Raw genomic sequence first — 19,806 nt, 5'->3', positions numbered from 1 at the left:
GGACCGATCTCTCATAAACCCATGCTGACGCTGGGTTATAAGGTTGTGCACAGTGAGATACTCCAGGATAGCATCTCTAACAAACCCCTCAAATATTTTCCCCACTACAGAAGTTAGACTCACGGGTATGTAGTTTCCAGGATCACTATTTGATCCTTTTTTGTATATTGGTACCACATTTGCTATGCGCCAGTCCTGTGGAACATAACCAGTCCTCAGTGAATCTTCAAATATTAAAAATAAAGGTCTGTCTATCACCGTACATAATTCATGCAGAACCCGGGGGTGTATGCCATCTGGCCCCGGTGATTTATCTATCTTAGTGGTTGCGAGGCGGCGCCGTACCTCTTCCTGGGTTAAACTGTTGATATTCCAAAAAGAATTTACATTATTCCTCATTGTGTCTTCCACCAGGGGATTTTCCTGGGTAAAGACAGTTGAGAAGGCGACATTCAGTAGATTGGCCCTTTCCTCATCTCCTTCCACCATGACCCCCATGTTATTTCTAAGGGGACCCACACTCTCTGCTTTTAGTTTCTTATCATTTATATACTTGAAAAATAATTTGGGATTATTTTTGCTCTCCCTGGCAATATTTCTCTCAGTCTCTATTTTTGCGGAATTATCTGCTTTTTACAGGATTTATTTTTATCTCTATAATCCTGTAATGCCTCATCCCTACCTTCACGTTTTAGCACCTTAAATGCTTTATCTTTCTTGCTTATTGCTTTCCTTACAAGACTAGTTAGCCTCATAGGCTTTTTCTTGTTCGTTTTATGCTTTTTCCCATAAGGTATGTGTTTCTCACAGGACTTTTTCAGAATATATGACAAAATGTCCCATTTTTGGGGGGGCTTTTGTCTTTGAGAACATTATCCCAGTCTCAAAGACCTTTAAGGTCTTCCCATAGTTGCTGAAAATTTGCCCTCCTGAAGTTTAGAGTGTTGGTTGCCCCTTCACTAACGCTCTTAGTAAAGCGTAATACAAAATCAATGATATTATGATCACTATTCCCCAGGTTCCCCCCAACCTGTAGTTTTGATACCCTATCAGGCCTGTTGATTAGGATAAGGTCCAGCAGTGCCCCCCCTCTTGTTGGCTCCAGGACTAGTTGCGACAGGTAATTGTCTTTTGTTGTTGACAAGAACCTTCTACCTTTGAAGGACCTGCAGATTTCTGCCCCCCAGTCAATATCTGGGTAATTGAAGTCCCCCATGATAAGTACTTCACCGTGCTTTGAAGCCGCATCCATTTCACTTATCAGCATTTCCTCTGCTGCCTCCATTATATTTGGAGCCTTTAACAAACCCCCAGTAAAATTTTATTATTCTTTTTCCCTCCCCTTATCTCCTCCCATAGGGACTCCACATTTGCATTTGCGTTACTGATGTCATCTCGCAGGACGGGCTTGAGGCAAGAATTCACATATAAACAAACCCCTCCCCCTTTTTTATTTATACGATCTTTTCTAAAAAAGACTATAACCATCTATAGCAACAGCCCAGTCATAGCTACTGTCCAGCCATGTCTCGCTGATACCCACTATATCATATTTCCGCTCCAACATCAAGAGTTCCAGTTCCTCCATTTTGTTTGTGAGGCTTCTGGCATTTGTGTACAGACACTTTATAAGGTTTTCCCTGTCCGTATTCCTTTTGTCCTTATTCCCCAATCTCATTCCAGCCCCCCTCCCTCCCCCATGGACTATGACTCTTCCCAGCTCTCTATGTACACTGTCTATTTACCCTGCACAAGTGTAGTTGCCCTCCCCCCAGGTCTCTAGTTTAAACACTCCTCCAACCTTCTAGCCATTTTTTCCCCTAAAACAGCGGCCCCCTCCCCATTGAGGTGCAGCCCATCCCTACTGTAGAGCCTGTAGCCGACAGAAAAGTCAGCCCAGTTCTCCATGAACCCAAAACCCTCCTTCCTACACCAACTTTTGAGCCACTTATTTACCTCCTTGATCTCCCGCTGCCTTTCTGGTGTGGCACGTGGTACAGGCAGTATTTCGGAGAAAATTACCTTTGAGGTCCTTGCCCTGAGCTTATGGCCTAAATCCCTGAAATCATTTTTAAGGACCTTCCACCTACCTCTTACTTTGTCATGTGGACCATGACCGCTGGTTCCTCACCAGCCCCTCCCAGTAATCCGTCAACCCGATCCGCAACATGCCGAACCCGAGCACCCGGCAAACAACACACTGTACGGTATGCACGGTCTTTGTGACAGATTGCCCTGTGTGTTCCCCTAATAATCGAATCTCCCACTACCAGCACCTGTCTGACCTTGCCAATTAAAAATGCAGTTTTTAATTGTGTCTACTATGCCTCCCCCTCAAACATTTGCTTGCGTAGTGGATACAGTAAATATGCCTTGCAGTGTGCATTACTATGGGTCATTGTGTTGTCTCTTGTACACAAGGAACAAAAATATGGTGATCTGAATAAATCCATAATTTGGAGGTAATTTCTGAGGAACGGTCTGCCCCCTCCATATGAAAAGCAACATATAGGCTCATAGGAATCTGCCATCAAAGACGCAGAGGCCAAAGGAGAGCACCCACACTGTGGTGTTAGAATGAATCAGGGCGCTTTCACACGATGCGTTGCATCACGTCATGTTTTTTTATGTGGTTTTTACTCATTCCAAAGGCTTTAGCCTTGATCACATGCAGAGGTTACATTGCGTTTGAGAAGATGCAGTGGAAACGCAATGTAACCTTATCGAGTGATCAAGGCTGAAGCCTTTGGAATGTGTCAAAACAACATCAAAAAACGTGACGCAATGTGTGAACGCGCCCCAAAAGGCCCCTGCTCACTGACCTAGATTACAGCCTATTTTCCATACAAAAGTTCTTGTGGAATATAAGAAATTTTTAATGAAAGTGATAGTTACTACACGAGTAATGTGGAACGTTTCTGTGCGCAAATTGACGTGAGATGCAGATTTTTATAAAGCAAATCGGCAAAAGTTACTAAAAATAGGACAGCCAGCTCACCATTACACCTTTTTTTTTATGATGTCTGTGCCTGTTAAAGCCATACTGGATTTTATGGAATATAATATATAAAGCTGAGTGTTTGTGTGTATGTATTTAGGTCCGCTAAAGGAATCTGCAATGTCGCGTTTATAATGACCAAATTTGAGGTCATCCAAAGTTCCTGAACCCATAGATTGAAAGCCGGCAGAAGGGGCGCACCCTCCATTGATTCTAGTACCATATAAAGTGATTTCTAGACTTGTAGGGGCTATAATAATCACGCAGCCCAGGACCCATGGTATGTGCATTTACTGCAGATATTTGTTTGATTGTAATTCAGTGCACACTCACTGCACTGAAGTTACCTATCAATGGCACATGAAAAAGTAATCCTCTCTAGAGGGCCCCTAGTAATTGTGCAAAAAAACCAAACACTTTCACTAGGACACAGTTCATACCAGTTTGTGCGTTGATATTCCTCCCCTGTGATCATGACCCCACATGGATGTAGTTAACTGGGAACAAATCCCATATTATAAATAAAATATATTTTTACAATTTTCTTTAGTAGTTCCATTCTGTAATTTTTTTCTGCTGTTATGATGTATCAATCACTGGCCTCAGCTAGCATATATAGCTGGATATGTAGTAGACATGTAAACCAGGAGATAACAAATGGGTGGAGTTGGAAATGAGAGACTTTTAGGTGCAATTTTAAGCATTCTTCACCACAGTTTGCCCTCCTTTGATAGGTTGCTGGTCATATTTGAATTTTAGGGGGCCATGTTTTTTTTCTTTTAAAGGAAATCTACCATTTGCTTTTATGTATTATGAACCAAACATACCTTGAGAATGCTGTAGATACACTGATGCATAAATATATCTTACTTAATCCCTGAACCGAGTGGTTTTGCTGAAAAAACAATTATAAAATTATTATAATGAGGCTCTGTTGCTCCTGTGGCTGCTCGGCGATTCTCCTTTTACCCTACTTATGGACTGCTTCAGCCTTGTCCTGCAAAGCATAAACAGATAATACTGTGTTGTCCCTGAAAGACAGAAGTAGTCAATTGCTGCACCATCCATACATAAAAAATAGGAACAATAGTCCACAGTGAAAAGAGGCCAAAACATGGAGTAAGCACTTCCATATATTATCATGAAGTAAAAGGATAAAGATGCGGCCGGGCAAACATGGTACATGTATCAAGTAAGATAATAAATATTTCCACCAAAATGTATTACTAAAGGGTTAAACAAGGCATGTGACTTGAATCAAACATTATACAAATATAATTAGTAGACAAACAGCAAAAGGGAAGTTGTGATAGAGCCTGTGCCCCGTGTGTGCCCATGGTGTGGCCCTATTGTGTGTGCAGGGTGTACCGGGCTACCCGTGTTCTAGGTAAGTGTAGCACGCCCTGTTCACACACTCCCGGACTTGCACATACTTTGTCCACATGTTTCCTTCTGTATCCAGACTCTTAAAGGGGTCCTACATCCCAGTCTTTTCAGAACCTATCATAGTCTTACAAGAACATAACACTACAGTAATAAATAGTGTTCACAAAAACATTACAAAACTTTATAACAAGGAACCGGGAATAACAGTGTTTTGGTAGCAATGTGTAATCCACCGAACCCTTATATCAGGGGGAAAGGCCAGTAGCAGCATTTACAATGGCCTGCAATATGATGATGATTCACCCTCCACCCTACAAGCTCCTCCAGATTTGATATAATCATGGACACATGGAGAGAGATTTATCATAAGTCTCTTAGATCAGAACTGTTCTAGTTGCCCTTAGCAACCAATCAGAGCTCAGCTTTCATTTTGCCACAGCCGTTGATAAAATTAAAGCTGATCTCTGATTGGTTTCCATAGGCAACTAGAACAGGTTTACCTCAGAAACTCAGATAAATCTCCCCCATGTTTTTTTTTTATGACCAGTGGCAAAAAGTTTCCTCTTTGTGGACTTTATAGGAATTTCAATATAGTCCAAAGCACAGCACTTGGTTGAAGCTGTAAAATATAAAAAGTGTGGTCTAAATTCCAAATATTATCATTGTCACTAGTGTTGAATGGACCCAAACCACAAAGTTTGTACCTTACTTTGCTGGTTCGAGTCCCCCAGACATGACGCTGAACTTCAATAGAAGTTTGTATCCGGGCTCGACTCGACCTACCTCCCCCCTCCCAGAACCAATTGCAGACATTAACTATGGCAGTGGAAGTTAATTTGCTGCAGCAAATTTTAGGTCGACCGTCGCTCCTTGATAGGGTCATCGGAAGTGACGACCCCTCAAAAAAGGCAGCGTGCAGCATCACTGGCATGTTAGTACCGGGTCACGCGGATGCAGCAATTTAAATTCGCTGGCGAGTGTCAATGTATGGGGGTTCAGGTCCGGGTTTCGTATCAAACAGATTTGTGAAATTTGGGTTTGGGCGAATTTTAACAGGTCTGCTCATCAATATTTGTCACATATTGTGAGCCAGACCATAAAACTTACAGTGTAACAGTACTGCCCAATCTTGGTGAGTCTCTTCTGAAGCTTCATTTGTGCATTCATTGGAGGTATATATGTCAGAACAGATATATAGATCCACATCATATTTGTTATCCATGGCCTCCCTCCTTCTAATATTATGTTAATGAGCTAACCTCAGCTCAACCTGTGCTGGATGACTCATACACAGCATCTGGGGGATGGTGCAGCGATTGATTACTTCTGCCTGTCTGGGACAACACAGTGATTACATCATTCTCTGTAGCAGTGCATAATTAGGGTAAAAGGAGAAGCGCCGAGCCAGCCACGGAGCAACAGAGCCTCATTATCATAATTTTATAATTGTTATTTTAGCCAAACCACTCAGCTCAGGTATTAAACAAGATATGCATAAAAGCAAATGGTAGATTTCCTTCAATCTCAGAAAATTTCACACTAAACCTGGGAGAGCAAATAAAACATATCAAAATATTTGATTACCATTATAAGTACCAGTAATAGTAATACCCGTGGTACCAGCCAGAAAATCATTCAGTATGTAATAATAGTCTGTTTAGCCTGGAGATGTACAAGGCGTTGATGGGCATGCTATGTACTGTATGCCTAGTGTGCTGTGCCAGACTCCCACAGATCTTGTATTTACCTTGGTCAGACAATAAGAAAAATGTTGTAGAACAATTTGCCATAAATTCCACACCTCGCCGTAAGATTATACAAGGGACTGTAATATTATATGGTAGTTGTACACAATGCTTGGATGCCCTTGATAAATCACAACAGGTTTAGTTGGCATATGTTGTACAGTGTGTTATTCCAAAGATACGTATCAGCAAAAAGCATTAGCCCCCCAAACATGCTGTGCAGAGGCTATTCTTAAGGACCTGTCGTCTCAAATTCTAGCTTTGAAGGAGTTGTACCAAAGTCTATTGCTATGCCCCCTATGCACCCTGATGGGAGTGAATAATAGATAGTTGAGCCATGTATTTGTCAATTTCCGACTCTCCCATAGTATTGAATGGAGTAGCAGGACACATGCTTTAGTCTAATATTGAGAGCAGAACACCCGTTCTCGTGATCGATGAGGCTCCCAGCAGTTGTTACCCCCAGGACCTTGGGAAAGCTGGGTTGCATGCTGCTTGTCGTTCATAAACACATTATAGGAGCTTCCTGACCTGTCCAGACAGGACTTGTCAACCTAAGCTGGGTGATTTATACACAGCAGCTGGGGGATGGTGCAGAGATTGATTACTTCTGCCTGTCAGGAATAACACAGTGATTACATCATTCTCTGAAGCAGTGCAAGAGGAGAAATGCTGATCCGGGCAAAAGGAGCCTAACAATTTTTTTATTGTTTTTTCAGCGAAACCACCCAGCTCAGGAAATTAAACAAGATATGTTTCTGCATCAGTGTCGCTACAACATTCTCAAGGTATGTTTGCTGCATAATGCATCAAATCAAATGGTAGATCTCCTATAAGGGGTCTAGTTTTTAAAATGGGGTAATTTATTATTCTGTCAGCTCAATACAACATTGATGTTGTGCAATAAGCACATTTGTGAAATATTTACTTAAATATTAAAACTGAATGCTAAAATTAGCAGTTATAAAATGAGGTATAACACGGCAAAGTGCTACACAGATTAACATAGCAAAATGGAACATAAAACTAATATAATACAATCAAATGACACCAATAAACGTGCTGTAATATGTAGACTAACGTGAATTGAACTTCACACTTTAGTATGCACACACACTATAATAAAACTAATACTAATGGCATGATAATATCATATAATAAAATCCACATATTTCATAACGGCGTGTAAGCTATGCTAATAAAACACTTACACTGCATATTAAACACACAAACTTTTAGTAGTACAGCACTCATACTATCTAATCATATGTAAACCAATAATAATTCAGTATTACATAATAAGTCACCATAACATAATATTGCACATGCTAATACTAGAACTAAAACTAAATCCCTAAAAATAACATCAACACTTCTAAAGAACATTTACAAATGGAAGAATAATATGGATACTACTACTGGTAGCACTAGTGCAATAAGCCAAAATAGCGCAAACAAGAATGCAGATGGTAAATGTAAAAATTACACTGTAATAATTCTTAATAAAATCGCGTATAATAAAATAAATGATTTGCTCACAATGACACCAAAAATTAAGAAAATATTACCCTGTAATAAATGACACTGCACAATAATACTACTATAATTGTAGATCCGGACAAAAAACATTTTTTGCCTCAGTGACAATTGGAGTTTAAAATTTTTTTGCTGTGATTGGACCAAGGATTATCAATAAATCTTCATTACAGACGCCTTACAGCTGATCATTGCAGCCTGGGACTATAGTAACATCCAGAGAGCTTCACCAGAGGTCACAGCGGGCAGAGGGGTCCGTCTTTAACTTGGGGTCGTCTGTATCTGTAAGTTAGGTGTCCTGTAGTAAATAATAAAATAGATAGTATCAAAGTCAATGGTGTAGAATCCAGGGAATTACCATTGACTAAGAAATTTTACAAAGAAGTAACAAATATAATAACATTTTTCGGAATTGAGAAAAACATGTAGACATATAAAACACAGTAAATACTTTAAAGTAAAATAAAAAAACAAATCCAAATAATATTCTCATCATGACTCAACTTTAGATATGGACAAATAAAGGATTAATAAATGAGAGAAGCTCCTTGAACCTGTCCTGCTCTGGAATGACTCAGCAGATACACAATTTGCTGGTATCCGGGGTTTTGATTCAAGGTTTCAACCTTTTCCCAGGGTCATGAAAACGTAGGATATACATGACACCTAAGGATGGACAATTTGGAGTAAATTTTTCTAATCTATTCATTTTTAGGCTATTTTAGAAAGTTGATACAGTAGGCATGTGCAACAATGCATAAGCACTCAAAAATTTCCTCTCACCTGCCAAAATTTTTAACTTTCAAAACTAATAGTACAAATTAAAATGAAAAAAAATACCCTTAAAATGCTTTGCCAAAATTGCCTGAACGTTGGGGTCTTTAAGTGTAGAGTGCTACCTTCTCCCATGGTCAGTCTCCTCTCATACTTCCTACACTGAACCGAAGAGAGGAATTTTTTTTTACTCCCTTTACTGAGATCAAGGTTCAGCTGCTGCCCTTATAAGTCTATGGAGAGTGTAGGACAGTGGTGGCGAATCTATGGCACTGGTGCCAGAGGCGGCACTCTGAGCCCTTTCTATGGGCAAACAGGCCATCGCCCCAGCATGAAGTTCACCAGACAGGACTTAAAGAATCTTCCTGGAGAATCTTCCTACAATGATAGGTGAATTTGCCCTCCTCCTTTCAACTGTGTTGGTGTCCTTAGGAGGCTGAATGATTGAAAATTGTCAAAGAAAAAGGAGAAATACATTACTGCTTAAATTGCTGTGCTGTCACTTTGCAATAAATGAGTGGCTTTTAGTTGAAGTTTGGGCACCCCGGCTCTAAAAGGTTAGCCATCATTGGTGTAGGAGGAGGAAGGAGAGATACTCCCACACAGGTGCTGCAGCTTCTAGTAAGTATTCAGCAGACACAAGCCAGTGTTGAATTGCTATTGCTGTTCATTACTGCTATATCCATTATCAATACCTTTAGTATGAAAAAAAATTTTTTAATTTATCAGTTGGGAAAACCTTATAACGGGGATTTAGGAATCGTTTTCAATTTTATTCAGAGATAATTAAAACATGGCTAAATCTTTGAGACAAATTTCATAAGTATATGGTTCAGGAAATAATAGTGAATGTATATATTGTATAACGTGTATATATTTTGCCATATATGCAATATACTTTGTTAAAGGAAACCTACTAGAGATGAGCGAGCAGTAAAATGCTCAGGTACTCGTTATTCGAGACAAACTTTTCCCAATGCTCGAGTGCTCGTCTCGAATAACGAGCCCCATTGAAGTCAATGGGAGACTCGAGCATTTTTCAAGAGGACCAAGGCTCTGCACAGGGAAGCTTGGCCAAACACCTGGGAACCTCAGAAAAGGATGGAAACACCACAGAAATGGACAGGAAACAGCAGGGGCAGCATGCATGGATGCCTCTGAGGCTGCTTAATCGCACCATTATGCCAAAATTATGGGCAACAGCATGGCCATGGCAGAGTGACCGAATGAGGCTAGATAGCATCTAAAACATGCAATAATTGACCCTGACACTATAGGGGACGGCATGCAGAGGCAGCGGCGGCAGGCTAGAGAGTGTCATGGTGACATACCCTAAATGGACTCAGGCTTCACCAAAGGAGGTTAGCAAGAAGTGCTGAAATGATTTCCTATGTGAACAAAAGGTTGACAGTATATTTAGTCGATAACACAGCATGGTGGCGACATAGTGACCAAGTTCCATAACGTATCTGGTGAAACACCCAAAAAATGAGCCTGACACAGCTCTTTTGATAAGGGGACGACATGTGGAGGCAGCCATGGAGACGACTTCCATGATTAAGAGCGACAGTATGGGGCATTCATATTGCGCTGCTATGATTGCAACTTCAGGTCTCCAGCATGGCGGCGACAGATGGGCCGAGTTCCATTATGTATCTGGTGAAACACCTGAAAATTCTGCCTGACACAGCTCGTTTGATAAGGGGATGATGTGCTGCATATCCTCTCGTGCTCTAGCGTCTGGGGTATAGAGAGTTGAAATGAGACATTGGTGGACGCTGTGGAGGATCGTGGAGGCAAAATGGACAGGAAACAGCAGGGGCAGCATGCATGGATGCCTCTGAGGCTGCCTAATCTTGGGATGGAGCTGGCGGTCCGCTGCCAGGCGAGCTTTCGCCTGTCCAAGCCCCTGTCTCTCAGTTCCTCCCCACCCAAAATGGGCCTGGGGGACAGAAGCGTTTACTTTGAAAAAATTATAATTTTCAAAGCAGGCCGGGTCGGTTGAATATTTCACCTAGGAATAATGGAATAGCATAGTGGTTTTATTTTTAATTGTTTTTACGGAAATGGTTCTATGATTAAGAGCGACAGTATTGGGCATCTTCAACAACCCCCACCGGGGCCTAGCCTTTTCTCGGGGGCCTGGAGTCAGCCGGGGCCCGCAGTACCTGAATGGCTGGCGGTTGCGGCCTAGGCACGCTATTGTCACGGTGCTTGGTATGGGGAACCGGAGGGCTGTCCTACAGCCTGGCAGGTCTCCAGCAGGGTGCTGTTGGCAAGAAATGATGAGGGAGAGGCTGCGATAGCGGATCTCCTTGGGGCAACCCTTTGATGTCTAGAGTATGGGTCTCTGTGTGGTGGACAGGGTGCCCGTGATGGTGACAGCCGTAGTAGCAGGGACCAGACGGAGGCAGACGTTGAACCAAAACAACTTACAGTTCTTTATTGGAACCGACAGGAACCGCAGCAACATGCCTTTATCAGAGTAGTGGAGTGCTGAGATGCAGTTGGAGGGAGCCACAGGATGTAGAGCGCCAGCCTGGATGCAGAGGGCAGGCTGGGAGGTAGCTGTGTCCTGGAAGGATGCTTCAGCTTGTCCTGGGTTGCTTCAGGTTTCACCCTTAAAGGTAGGATGATACCCCTTTCCTCACTATACTAGCTATTCGTTCCACTCTTCAGGCAGGGGCTAGGCTCTTCCTGCTCTGGTCTGGTATGCTAGCTGCACAGAGTCTGTACTGGAGTAACTCCAGTCTGCTTCTGCAGACTCCTAGGTCTGACTGCTCTCTACAAGTGTCCTCTAGAACATTCCTGGCCAGGGTTTTTGTTACTCCCACTGGTCAGGTGGTGGCTACTCCTCCAATTACCTCTCAGCTCACAGAAACAGAGTGTAATACATGTGATTGGATGACACATCTTACATCACACAAAACACTTAACTCCTGCCTTACCAGGCAGGATCTACCACTGCAATGTTCCCCTGTGTCCTATAAGGACTATGTAGTGTGATGTAGTGACATGCTGTGGGGCTGACTAGACCCTACACAGGCTGCAAGCTACATCGGCGAGGGTGTTGCATACCCCCGGGGCAATTGAAAGAGCCGCCCTCAGCTCGACTACAGACTTATTGGGGCGCAGAGGTAGATAGGGGCACTTCTGTGAAGTGCAGGCTACATGATCTGTAGGGACAAACCGCCCATGGTCCTGGAGACAGGCACCTGGGTTGGTGTCGGACTAAGACAAGGACATGTAAATGCGACAGTTGGTCGGTAACGCCATTAAACCAAACTGTACAGTAGGAAAGGTGTGGTGTCATGTACTGTAATCCACTCCTTGCACCAGGGCCTGTATATTTGTTATATAAACACTTCTTCCCTAGCGACAAATATATAGTGTATAAATGCATTACATTGGCATATGTGACACAATGGGGGTCATTTACTAAGGGCCCGATTCGCGTTTTCCCGTCGTGTTACCCGAATATTTCCGATTTGCGCCGCTTGTACATGAATTGCCCCGGGTTTTTGGCGCACGCGATCGGATTGTGGCGCATCGGGGCCGGCATGCGCGCGACAGAAATCGGGGGGGCGTGGCCGAACGAAAACCCGACGTATTCGGAAAAACCGCCGCATTTAAAAACCGAAAATGTGTCGCTTGGGGAGCGCTCACCTTCACCTTCTATGGGATGGTGCATTCCGGGGCGTTAAGATTATTTTCGGCGCTGCAGCGCCACCTGGTGGACGGCGGAGGAACTACCATCTTAAATCCCAGCCGGACCCGAATCCTGTGCAGAGAACGCGCCGCTGGATCGCGAATGGGCCGGGTAAGTAAATGTGCCCCAATGAGACATTATATAAATGTATAAGTACCTGCCGACTGACATTCTTACCCTTGTATGAGTGGCATCCAGGTGCTATCTCTGTCACAACCCCGGTCCCCTAAGGACCCGCAGTTTACCCCCACTTACAAACTTCCGTTTGAGGCATAAGATAGCGGTCAGGGTTTACATATTGGACGATCCGACACAGCCACCTTACAATCTGCAAAGCCTATAAAAGGTTAGTGCAAACTACTGGCATAAATTGACAGTGTGCAAACATTTTGCAAACTCACATTGGCTTAGGAGCCCAATAGGTACACATCTTAAACGTTACAAACGTTGCATAGGTAGGCTACATAAAAGTGCATGCATAATGTCCATACCTAAAAGGAAGGCATTAAGTGCAAGACAATAGCAATGAAATAGCAACTTTTCCTTGTAGTATCTGGCAAAAGTCTCACAGAAGGTCTTTAATGGCAAAGTCCATCTTCTGGGTACAGCCCTTGATGTGGGGAAAAGTGCAATAAAAGAAGCAAAGGGTCTCCTCTTTGTCTAGAGGGACAGAGTCCTTTGTAGGAATCTCTGCTGTGGCAGAGGAAGGGGTGCTTTCATAGCACATGACAGTGGGCAGTTCAAGGAGAATCTCTTGACTGAGATAAATAAGGGTGAGAGTCCCAGGAAAGTCTCTGGCTCTTGTGGAATAGGGGCACTTCTCCCAAATGGGATAGCAGTAATAAATATACATATGTACAATATTCACAGTACCTGAAGTGGGCTACAGCCCTTCAGGGGTTAATCTTGCTGCTCAAGAGCAATGGCTGCAGGCATGGGAGCAGGAACTGCAGCAGGGACATCATCAGCCTGGGTGAAGAAAGCAGTGTTGAGATCTGTCACCTGAAGACATCTGGTGGTAGACACTGGAACTGCTGACATGGAACACCCAGAAGCTGGAGCTGGAACAGCAGGGAGGTCACCTGCGGCGGCAGGCATCTCAGCAAAGGAAGGAGACAGGCACTTCTCTGGCTGACCTTCTGTAGCTGGGGACGCTGTGGAGCGCATGATGATGACCGCAGGAGCTGTAACTTCTTCACTGCTGACAGCTGAAGGATTGTTGTTCCTGGACTGACCTGTAGCTCTTGGGGGCACTGTTGCGCTGGCGGTGGTAACCTCGGTAGCTGGCAGGGCGTTCTCACCGGACAGCCTGGGCCTCTTAGCAGGTGGTCCTGGATACTCCACAGGACGATCAGCAGCATTAGATAAGGGGTCAGGCCCCTTTAAGAGAGTCCCTTTTGTAGCCGGGGCTAAGGGAGATATAGTGACCGCCACTGTGATATAGGCCCTGGGGGCCACGGTACTCACATCCGCAGTGGTCCTCTGGAGGTCCGGAATCGGAGGAGGCAGCCGTTGTGGAGAATCCGCCATTGGAGACTGCGTACAGGAGACCGCAGTAAGCGGTGCAGCAGATGAAGGTGCCCGAGGCTCGGGGACAGACCATGTGACACTTGGTTCCTCATTTTGGCGGCTGTACAGCATGTCGGCAGGACAGGAGACAGCACGTGGAGAAATCCAAGATCGCCGATTAACCTCGCTGGATGGCGGCTGCGCTGACTCTGAGGTACCTCGTGGGCTCTCACTGGCGTTGCAGCGCGGGAGAGTTTCGCGCCAGAGGGCGGAGTTCGAGTCTTTCCCGCCAGGAGCTGTGGCGGGCTGAATTTTCTGCTGCGCCACAGCACGCTGAGGCAGGATTCGCGCCATATGCGCAGAGGGCGGAGCTTAGCAATGCCTCTGGGTTTTCCCGCCAGTGAAGGTTTTGGCGGGCTGGAGGAATTACTTGTTGCGCCACAGTTTCGTGAGGTAAAATGCTTCAGGCGCGGCAGCGCTGGATGTAGCAGAGCTGACAAAGTTCTTTGTTGGGTTTAACCTCTTGAGTGCTGGAGCGGAGCTCGACAGCACGTGGCAGCAGTATAACACAGTTCAAAGTAGTAATGCACACAATCACTTGGGCCTAAACCCGAATGGCAACAGGGTTAGGCAGCACAGTTTTTGTAATAAAGTACAGTCTATAGTGCCAGAATAAGGCAAAGAAGTATATATCCTGTTCGTGACGCCACTTGCAACATCCCCCACCGGGGCCTAGCCTTTTCTCGGGGCCTGGAGTCAGCCGGGGCCCGCAGTACCTGAGTGGCTGGCGGTTGCGGCCTAGGCACGCTATTGTCACGGTGCTTGGTATGGGGAACCGGAGGGCTGTCCTACAGCCTGGCAGGCCTCCAGCAGGGTGGTGTTGGCAAGAAATGATGAGGGAGAAGCTGCTATAGCAGATCTCCCTGGGGCAACCCTTTGGTGTCTAGAGTATGGGTCTCTGTGTGGTGGACAGGGTGCCCGTGATGGTGACAGCCGTAGTAGCAGGGACCAGACGGAGGCATACGTTGAACAAAAACAACTTACAGTTCTTTATTGGAACCGACAGGAACCGCAGCAACGTGCCTTAACAGGATGGTGGAGTGCTGGAGATGTAGTTGGAGGGAGCCACAGGAGGGATCATCAGCCTGGATGCAGAGGGCAGGCTGGGAGGTAGCTGTGTCCTGGAAGGATGCTTCAGCTTTATCCTGGATTGCTTCAGGTATCACCCTTAAAGGTAGGATGATACCCCTTTCCTCACTATACTAGCTATTCGTTCCACTCTTCAGGCAGGGGCTAGGCTCTTCCTGCTCTGGTCTGGTATGCTAGCTGCACAGAGTCTGTACTGGAGTAACTCCAGTCTGCTTCTGCAGACTCCTAGGTCTGACTGCTCTCTACAAGTGTCCTCTAGAACATTCCTGGCCAGGGTTTTTGTTACTCCCACTGGTCAGGTGGTGGCTACTCCTCCAATTACCTCTCAGCTCACAGAAACAGAGTGTAATACATGTGATTGGATGACACATCTTACATCACACAAAACACTTAACTCCTGCCTTACCAGGCAGGATCTACCACTGCAATGTTCCCCTGTGTCCTATAAGGACTATGTAGTGTGATGTAGTGACATGCTGTGGGGCTGACAAGACCCTACACAGGCTGCAAGCTACATGGTGGGACGTATTTGCAACCACTCCTCCGCCTTGCATCGGCGAGGGCGTTGCACATCCATATTGCGCTGCTATGATTGCAACTTCAGGTCTCCAGCATGGCGGCGACAGATGGGCCGAGTTCCACTATGTATCTGGTGAAACACCTGAAAATTCTGCCTGACACAGCTCGTTTGATAAGGGGACGATGTATGGAGGCAGTGAACTAGTAGTAGATTAAAGTGCTGCAGTTAAAACTATGTTAGTTGGATCTTGGGATGGAGCTGGCGCTCCGCTGCCAGGCGAGCTTTCGCCTATCCAAGCCCCTGTCTCTCGGCTACTCCCCAAACAGCACTTCTAAGAACCTTTTGTATAAGATCAAGTGTAGTAGCGTTCTTATAAGTTTGGGTTATGGCGGGTGAGGGGAATGTAAACAGATGCGCAAGAAGCGCTGAAATAATATCGGTAAATGATAAAAGTTTGCCAGTATATTTTGTGGATTACACAGCAGGGTGGCGACAAAGTTAACAAGTTTGATGTGGAAGCCATGAAAACAACCCAAAATTCTGCCTGACACAGTTCATTTGATAAGGAGACCATGTATGGAGGCAGCTATATGGATGACTTTTGGAGGCAGCTATGGCGATGACGTGTGGAGGTAGCAATGGAGACAACGTGTGGAGGCAGCTAAAAAGACGACATGTGGAGGCTGCTATGGAGATAATTTAATTTGGATAGTGCCTGTATGTGGCAGTCCAAAAAAGTTTACAAACCAGAGGAGCAGGTAGGTGGTCCTCCAGAAAAATTAAATAGATTGAGTGCCTGTATGTGGCACTCCTAAAAATTGTTTAAAACAGAGGACCGGGTAGGTGGCCCTCCAGAAAAATTAAATACATAGAGTACTATAGCTAGAGCCAGTTGGCCGTGGCAAAAAATAGCCAGTTTCCTCTGCTTTAGTGTACAAAGAGGAGGAGAAGGAGGACAATGAGGAGGAGGAGTGCATACATTATTCAGGTTGAGCTTCCTTCACCTGGTGGAGAATGAAAATCCGGAGAAATCCAGGCTTTATTCATCTTGATAAGCGTCAGCCTGTCAGCGCTGTCAGTCGACAGGCGTGTATGCTTATTGGTGATGATGCCACCAGCTGCACTGAAAACCCGCTCGGACAACACGCTAGCGGCAGGGCAGGCAAGAACCTCCAAGGCGTACAGCGCCAGTTCGTGCCACATGTCCAGCTTTGAAACCCAGTAGTTGTAGGGAGCTGTGTGATCATTTAGGTGTGGTGGCAGGAGCAACCATGACACCCAACTATATACAAGATCGTAACAAGAAACAAAACAAAATACAAACTAAAGACATGCTTGTCTGAGCACTAGCTAACACCATAGCTTTCCCTATCTAACCTAATAAATTCACAAAAAAAACCACAGTGGCAGTCTGTACCTCTTGGTAAACTTCACTCAACACAACCTCCAGGTCTATCTAGTGAGACCCCTCCCATGGTGCAGATAGGTTAATGAAAGCCTTGGTCCAGGTGCAATAAGGTTGTCCCAGAACCTGGGTTAATCATCAATGGCCAACCCTTCCCATGTATAGGTGAAAAACCTAGCTGGAATATACTGTACATGCTATCGATGACCATTCCAGCCACTGCCGTACACCACCTATAGACATATATTCTAAATGACACCGAAGATAAACCGTATTCAGAGGTGTTGGAGATTTCCTATGTTTCTAGCAAAGTCTGGTTCTCCCCAGAATCTTGAACCTCATGGTAATTATTATAATTTTTTGAGTTCTCACCTAAACTGCTGATTTCTTTACATTCAGCTACCATAACATTACATTCGGGAAACTTGGCTTGTGATACGGAAAATTACAAGCTGGAGGCCTCAGCTCTCTTACCCACTAACATTGTGTGAACCTTATCCTGTTATGAGTTCAAAGATTTTTTGTCCCGTGTCCCGTATTACTTGCCAGGTGTTTTGCTACCTTCATATGTAAAGAATTAAAAGGAGTAGAGGTTACGGAAGCTGCCAACTTAACCTCAGAAAACTCTTAAGGCAAAGTTTACTTTTTAAAGGGAACATTTAGATGGTCATCTTTTTCGTTGTAGGAATGTTCACCCTATAGTAATACATACATATTAATCCACTCTTTGTAGATATTTCTGAAAATATTTGAAGCAAATTTTTTTTGCAGAAACAAAAAGTGGATAGAAAAAGAGGAAAATAATAATGCTTTTTGGAATACAAGGCCCACATGACAAAAAGATGTATTTTACCCTATTTTAACCCCTTATCACCGACGCTTGTTTTCAGCTCAATGATCAGACTCGATTGACCTCCCACTCGCGTCTTCAAGACTTCTCTAGAGCTGCACCCATTCTATGGAATGCTCTGCCCCAGACTATCAGACTAATACCTAACCTCCAAAGTTTCAAACGTGCTCTTAAAACCCATTTCTTTAGGCAAGCCTATAACACTCATTAACTGCATGAAGTTTTAACTCTTCTACTAACCCATCCTGTGTCCTCCTCCCATCTGTTATCCAGCAACCAGCAGGGACCATACTTCTCTGCGGTCCCATTCACCCAGGACCTTGTATATAAGATGACAGCTGATGATTGGTTCAAGCGACAGCAATCCCATTTATAATATTTTATTCTATTCCCTTAAGAAGAATGGCTTGACCATTATATATTCTTTTACCTCTTGTGTTTCCCCACTCCTTCTCATAAACTGTAAGCTCTTGCCAGCAGGGACCTCACTCCTCTTGTTCCATACGAATGTTTGTGCTCTGTCATGTTTTATTTTATATTTGTATCTGTCCCCTATGATTTGTAAAGCACTACGGAATATGATGGCGCTATATAAATAAAGATTATTATTATTATTATATTGTGGCGCGTCGACATGCACGTGTCGGAAATCAGGAGGCATGGCTGTACAAAACCCGACAGGTTTTTTTTAAAAAAAAGTGTCGCTGGACAAGTGCTTACCTTCACCAGGCAATGGATCGTGCACTCCAGCGGACCTCGGCGGACTTCAGCACAGCAGCGCCACCTGGTGGACGTCGGAGGAACTACCTTAGTGAATCGCCGGAAGACCCGAATCCACCGCAGAGAACGCGCCGCTGGATCGCGAATGGACCGGGTAAGTAAATCTGCCCCATTGTACTTCATGATAGTGGTAACATTTAAGTGATAAGTTTTGTGTTTCATTCTTGAAAAAAATGAAAATTTAGCAAAATTTGGGAAAAAAATCTTCATTTTCAAAGTTTGAAATGTTCTGCATTCCAAGCAGGTAGTAAAACTACTCCAAAAGCTACATAACTAAAATTTCTGGAATGTCTGCTTTATGTTAGTATGGTATTTTATCCGTACTCTCCTTTTTCTAGGATGTTATGAGGCTTAGAATCTTAGGTGCGATTTTTCAAATTTTTATTAAAATCTCCAAAACTCACATTTCGAGGGCCAACTCAGCTTTCAAGTGATTTTGAAAAGCCTAAATAAAATTAAAACCCCATAAATTACCCCACTATATAAAATACACCCCTCAACGTATGTAAAACAACTTCTATTAAGTCTATTAACCCTTTAAGCTTTTCAAATGGGTTAAAACAAAATGGAAGTGCGATTTAGAAACTTTTGACTATTTTTGGAAAATACCTTCATTTAGGTCAAAACATGCTGTGCACATGACCAGGGATATAACGAACTGTGCACCTTTGGGACATCACATGACCAGGGTTTTAAGAAACTGTGCACTTGTGTGACATCACATGACCAGGGATATAACAAGCCGTGCACCTGTGTGACATCACATGACCAGGGATATAACAAGCCGTGCACCTGTGTGAAATCAAGTAACCAGGAGTATAACAAGCCGTGCACCTGTGTGACATCACATGACCAGGGCTTCAACAAGCCGTGCACCTGTGTGACATCACATAATGAGGAATATAACAAGCTGTGCACCTGTTTTACATCACATGATGAGGAATATAACAAGCTGTGCACCTGTGTGACAACACATGACCAGGGATATAACGAACTGTTCACCTGTGTGAAATCACATGACCAGGGACATAACAAGCCTTGCACCCGTGTGACATCACATGACCAGGGATATAACAAGTCGTGCACCTGTGTGACATCACATAGCCAGGGATTTAACAAGCCATGCACCTCTGTGACATCACATGACCAGGGATATAACAAGCCATACACCTGTGTGACACCTCGTAACCAGGGATATAACAAGCCGTGCACCTGTGTGACCATGGATAGATTTCTATCAACTGGATGTATACCTAGAAGTTTCCTATAGAATGACAGCAAGCTGTGAGGAATTGATCCTGAAAGTATATTGAGAAAATTGTATAATTTTTAACTATACAAACATGCCTGAGCCTGTTCTGCCTAACCTAACCCTTTCCCATTTACTGTATCCAAAACTGTTTCGCCTGCCCAGACCTCTCCTTGTTGTACCAAGACAAAAGCAC

At 44.1% G+C, this 19,806-nt stretch overlaps 1 protein-coding gene across 1 annotated transcript in view; it reads left to right on the top strand.

Annotated features, from left to right (window-relative positions):
- LOC140075021 (cytochrome P450 2K1-like) overlaps positions 1-19,806 on the top strand; it is a 39,482-nt gene that overhangs the window by 2,365 nt on the left and 17,311 nt on the right. The window contains exon 2 of the mRNA XM_072120450.1: positions 6,849-6,917. Within this exon, the coding sequence (XP_071976551.1) occupies positions 6,849-6,917 (69 nt within the window). The remainder of the gene's footprint in view (positions 1-6,848; positions 6,918-19,806) is intronic.

This window comes from Engystomops pustulosus, chromosome 8, assembly GCF_040894005.1.
Source record: "Engystomops pustulosus chromosome 8, aEngPut4.maternal, whole genome shotgun sequence".
Classification (NCBI taxonomy): domain Eukaryota; kingdom Metazoa; phylum Chordata; class Amphibia; order Anura; family Leptodactylidae; genus Engystomops; species Engystomops pustulosus.
The sequence above is the reverse complement of the archived record's forward strand: the minus strand, read 5'-3'. Positions and strand labels throughout refer to the sequence as shown.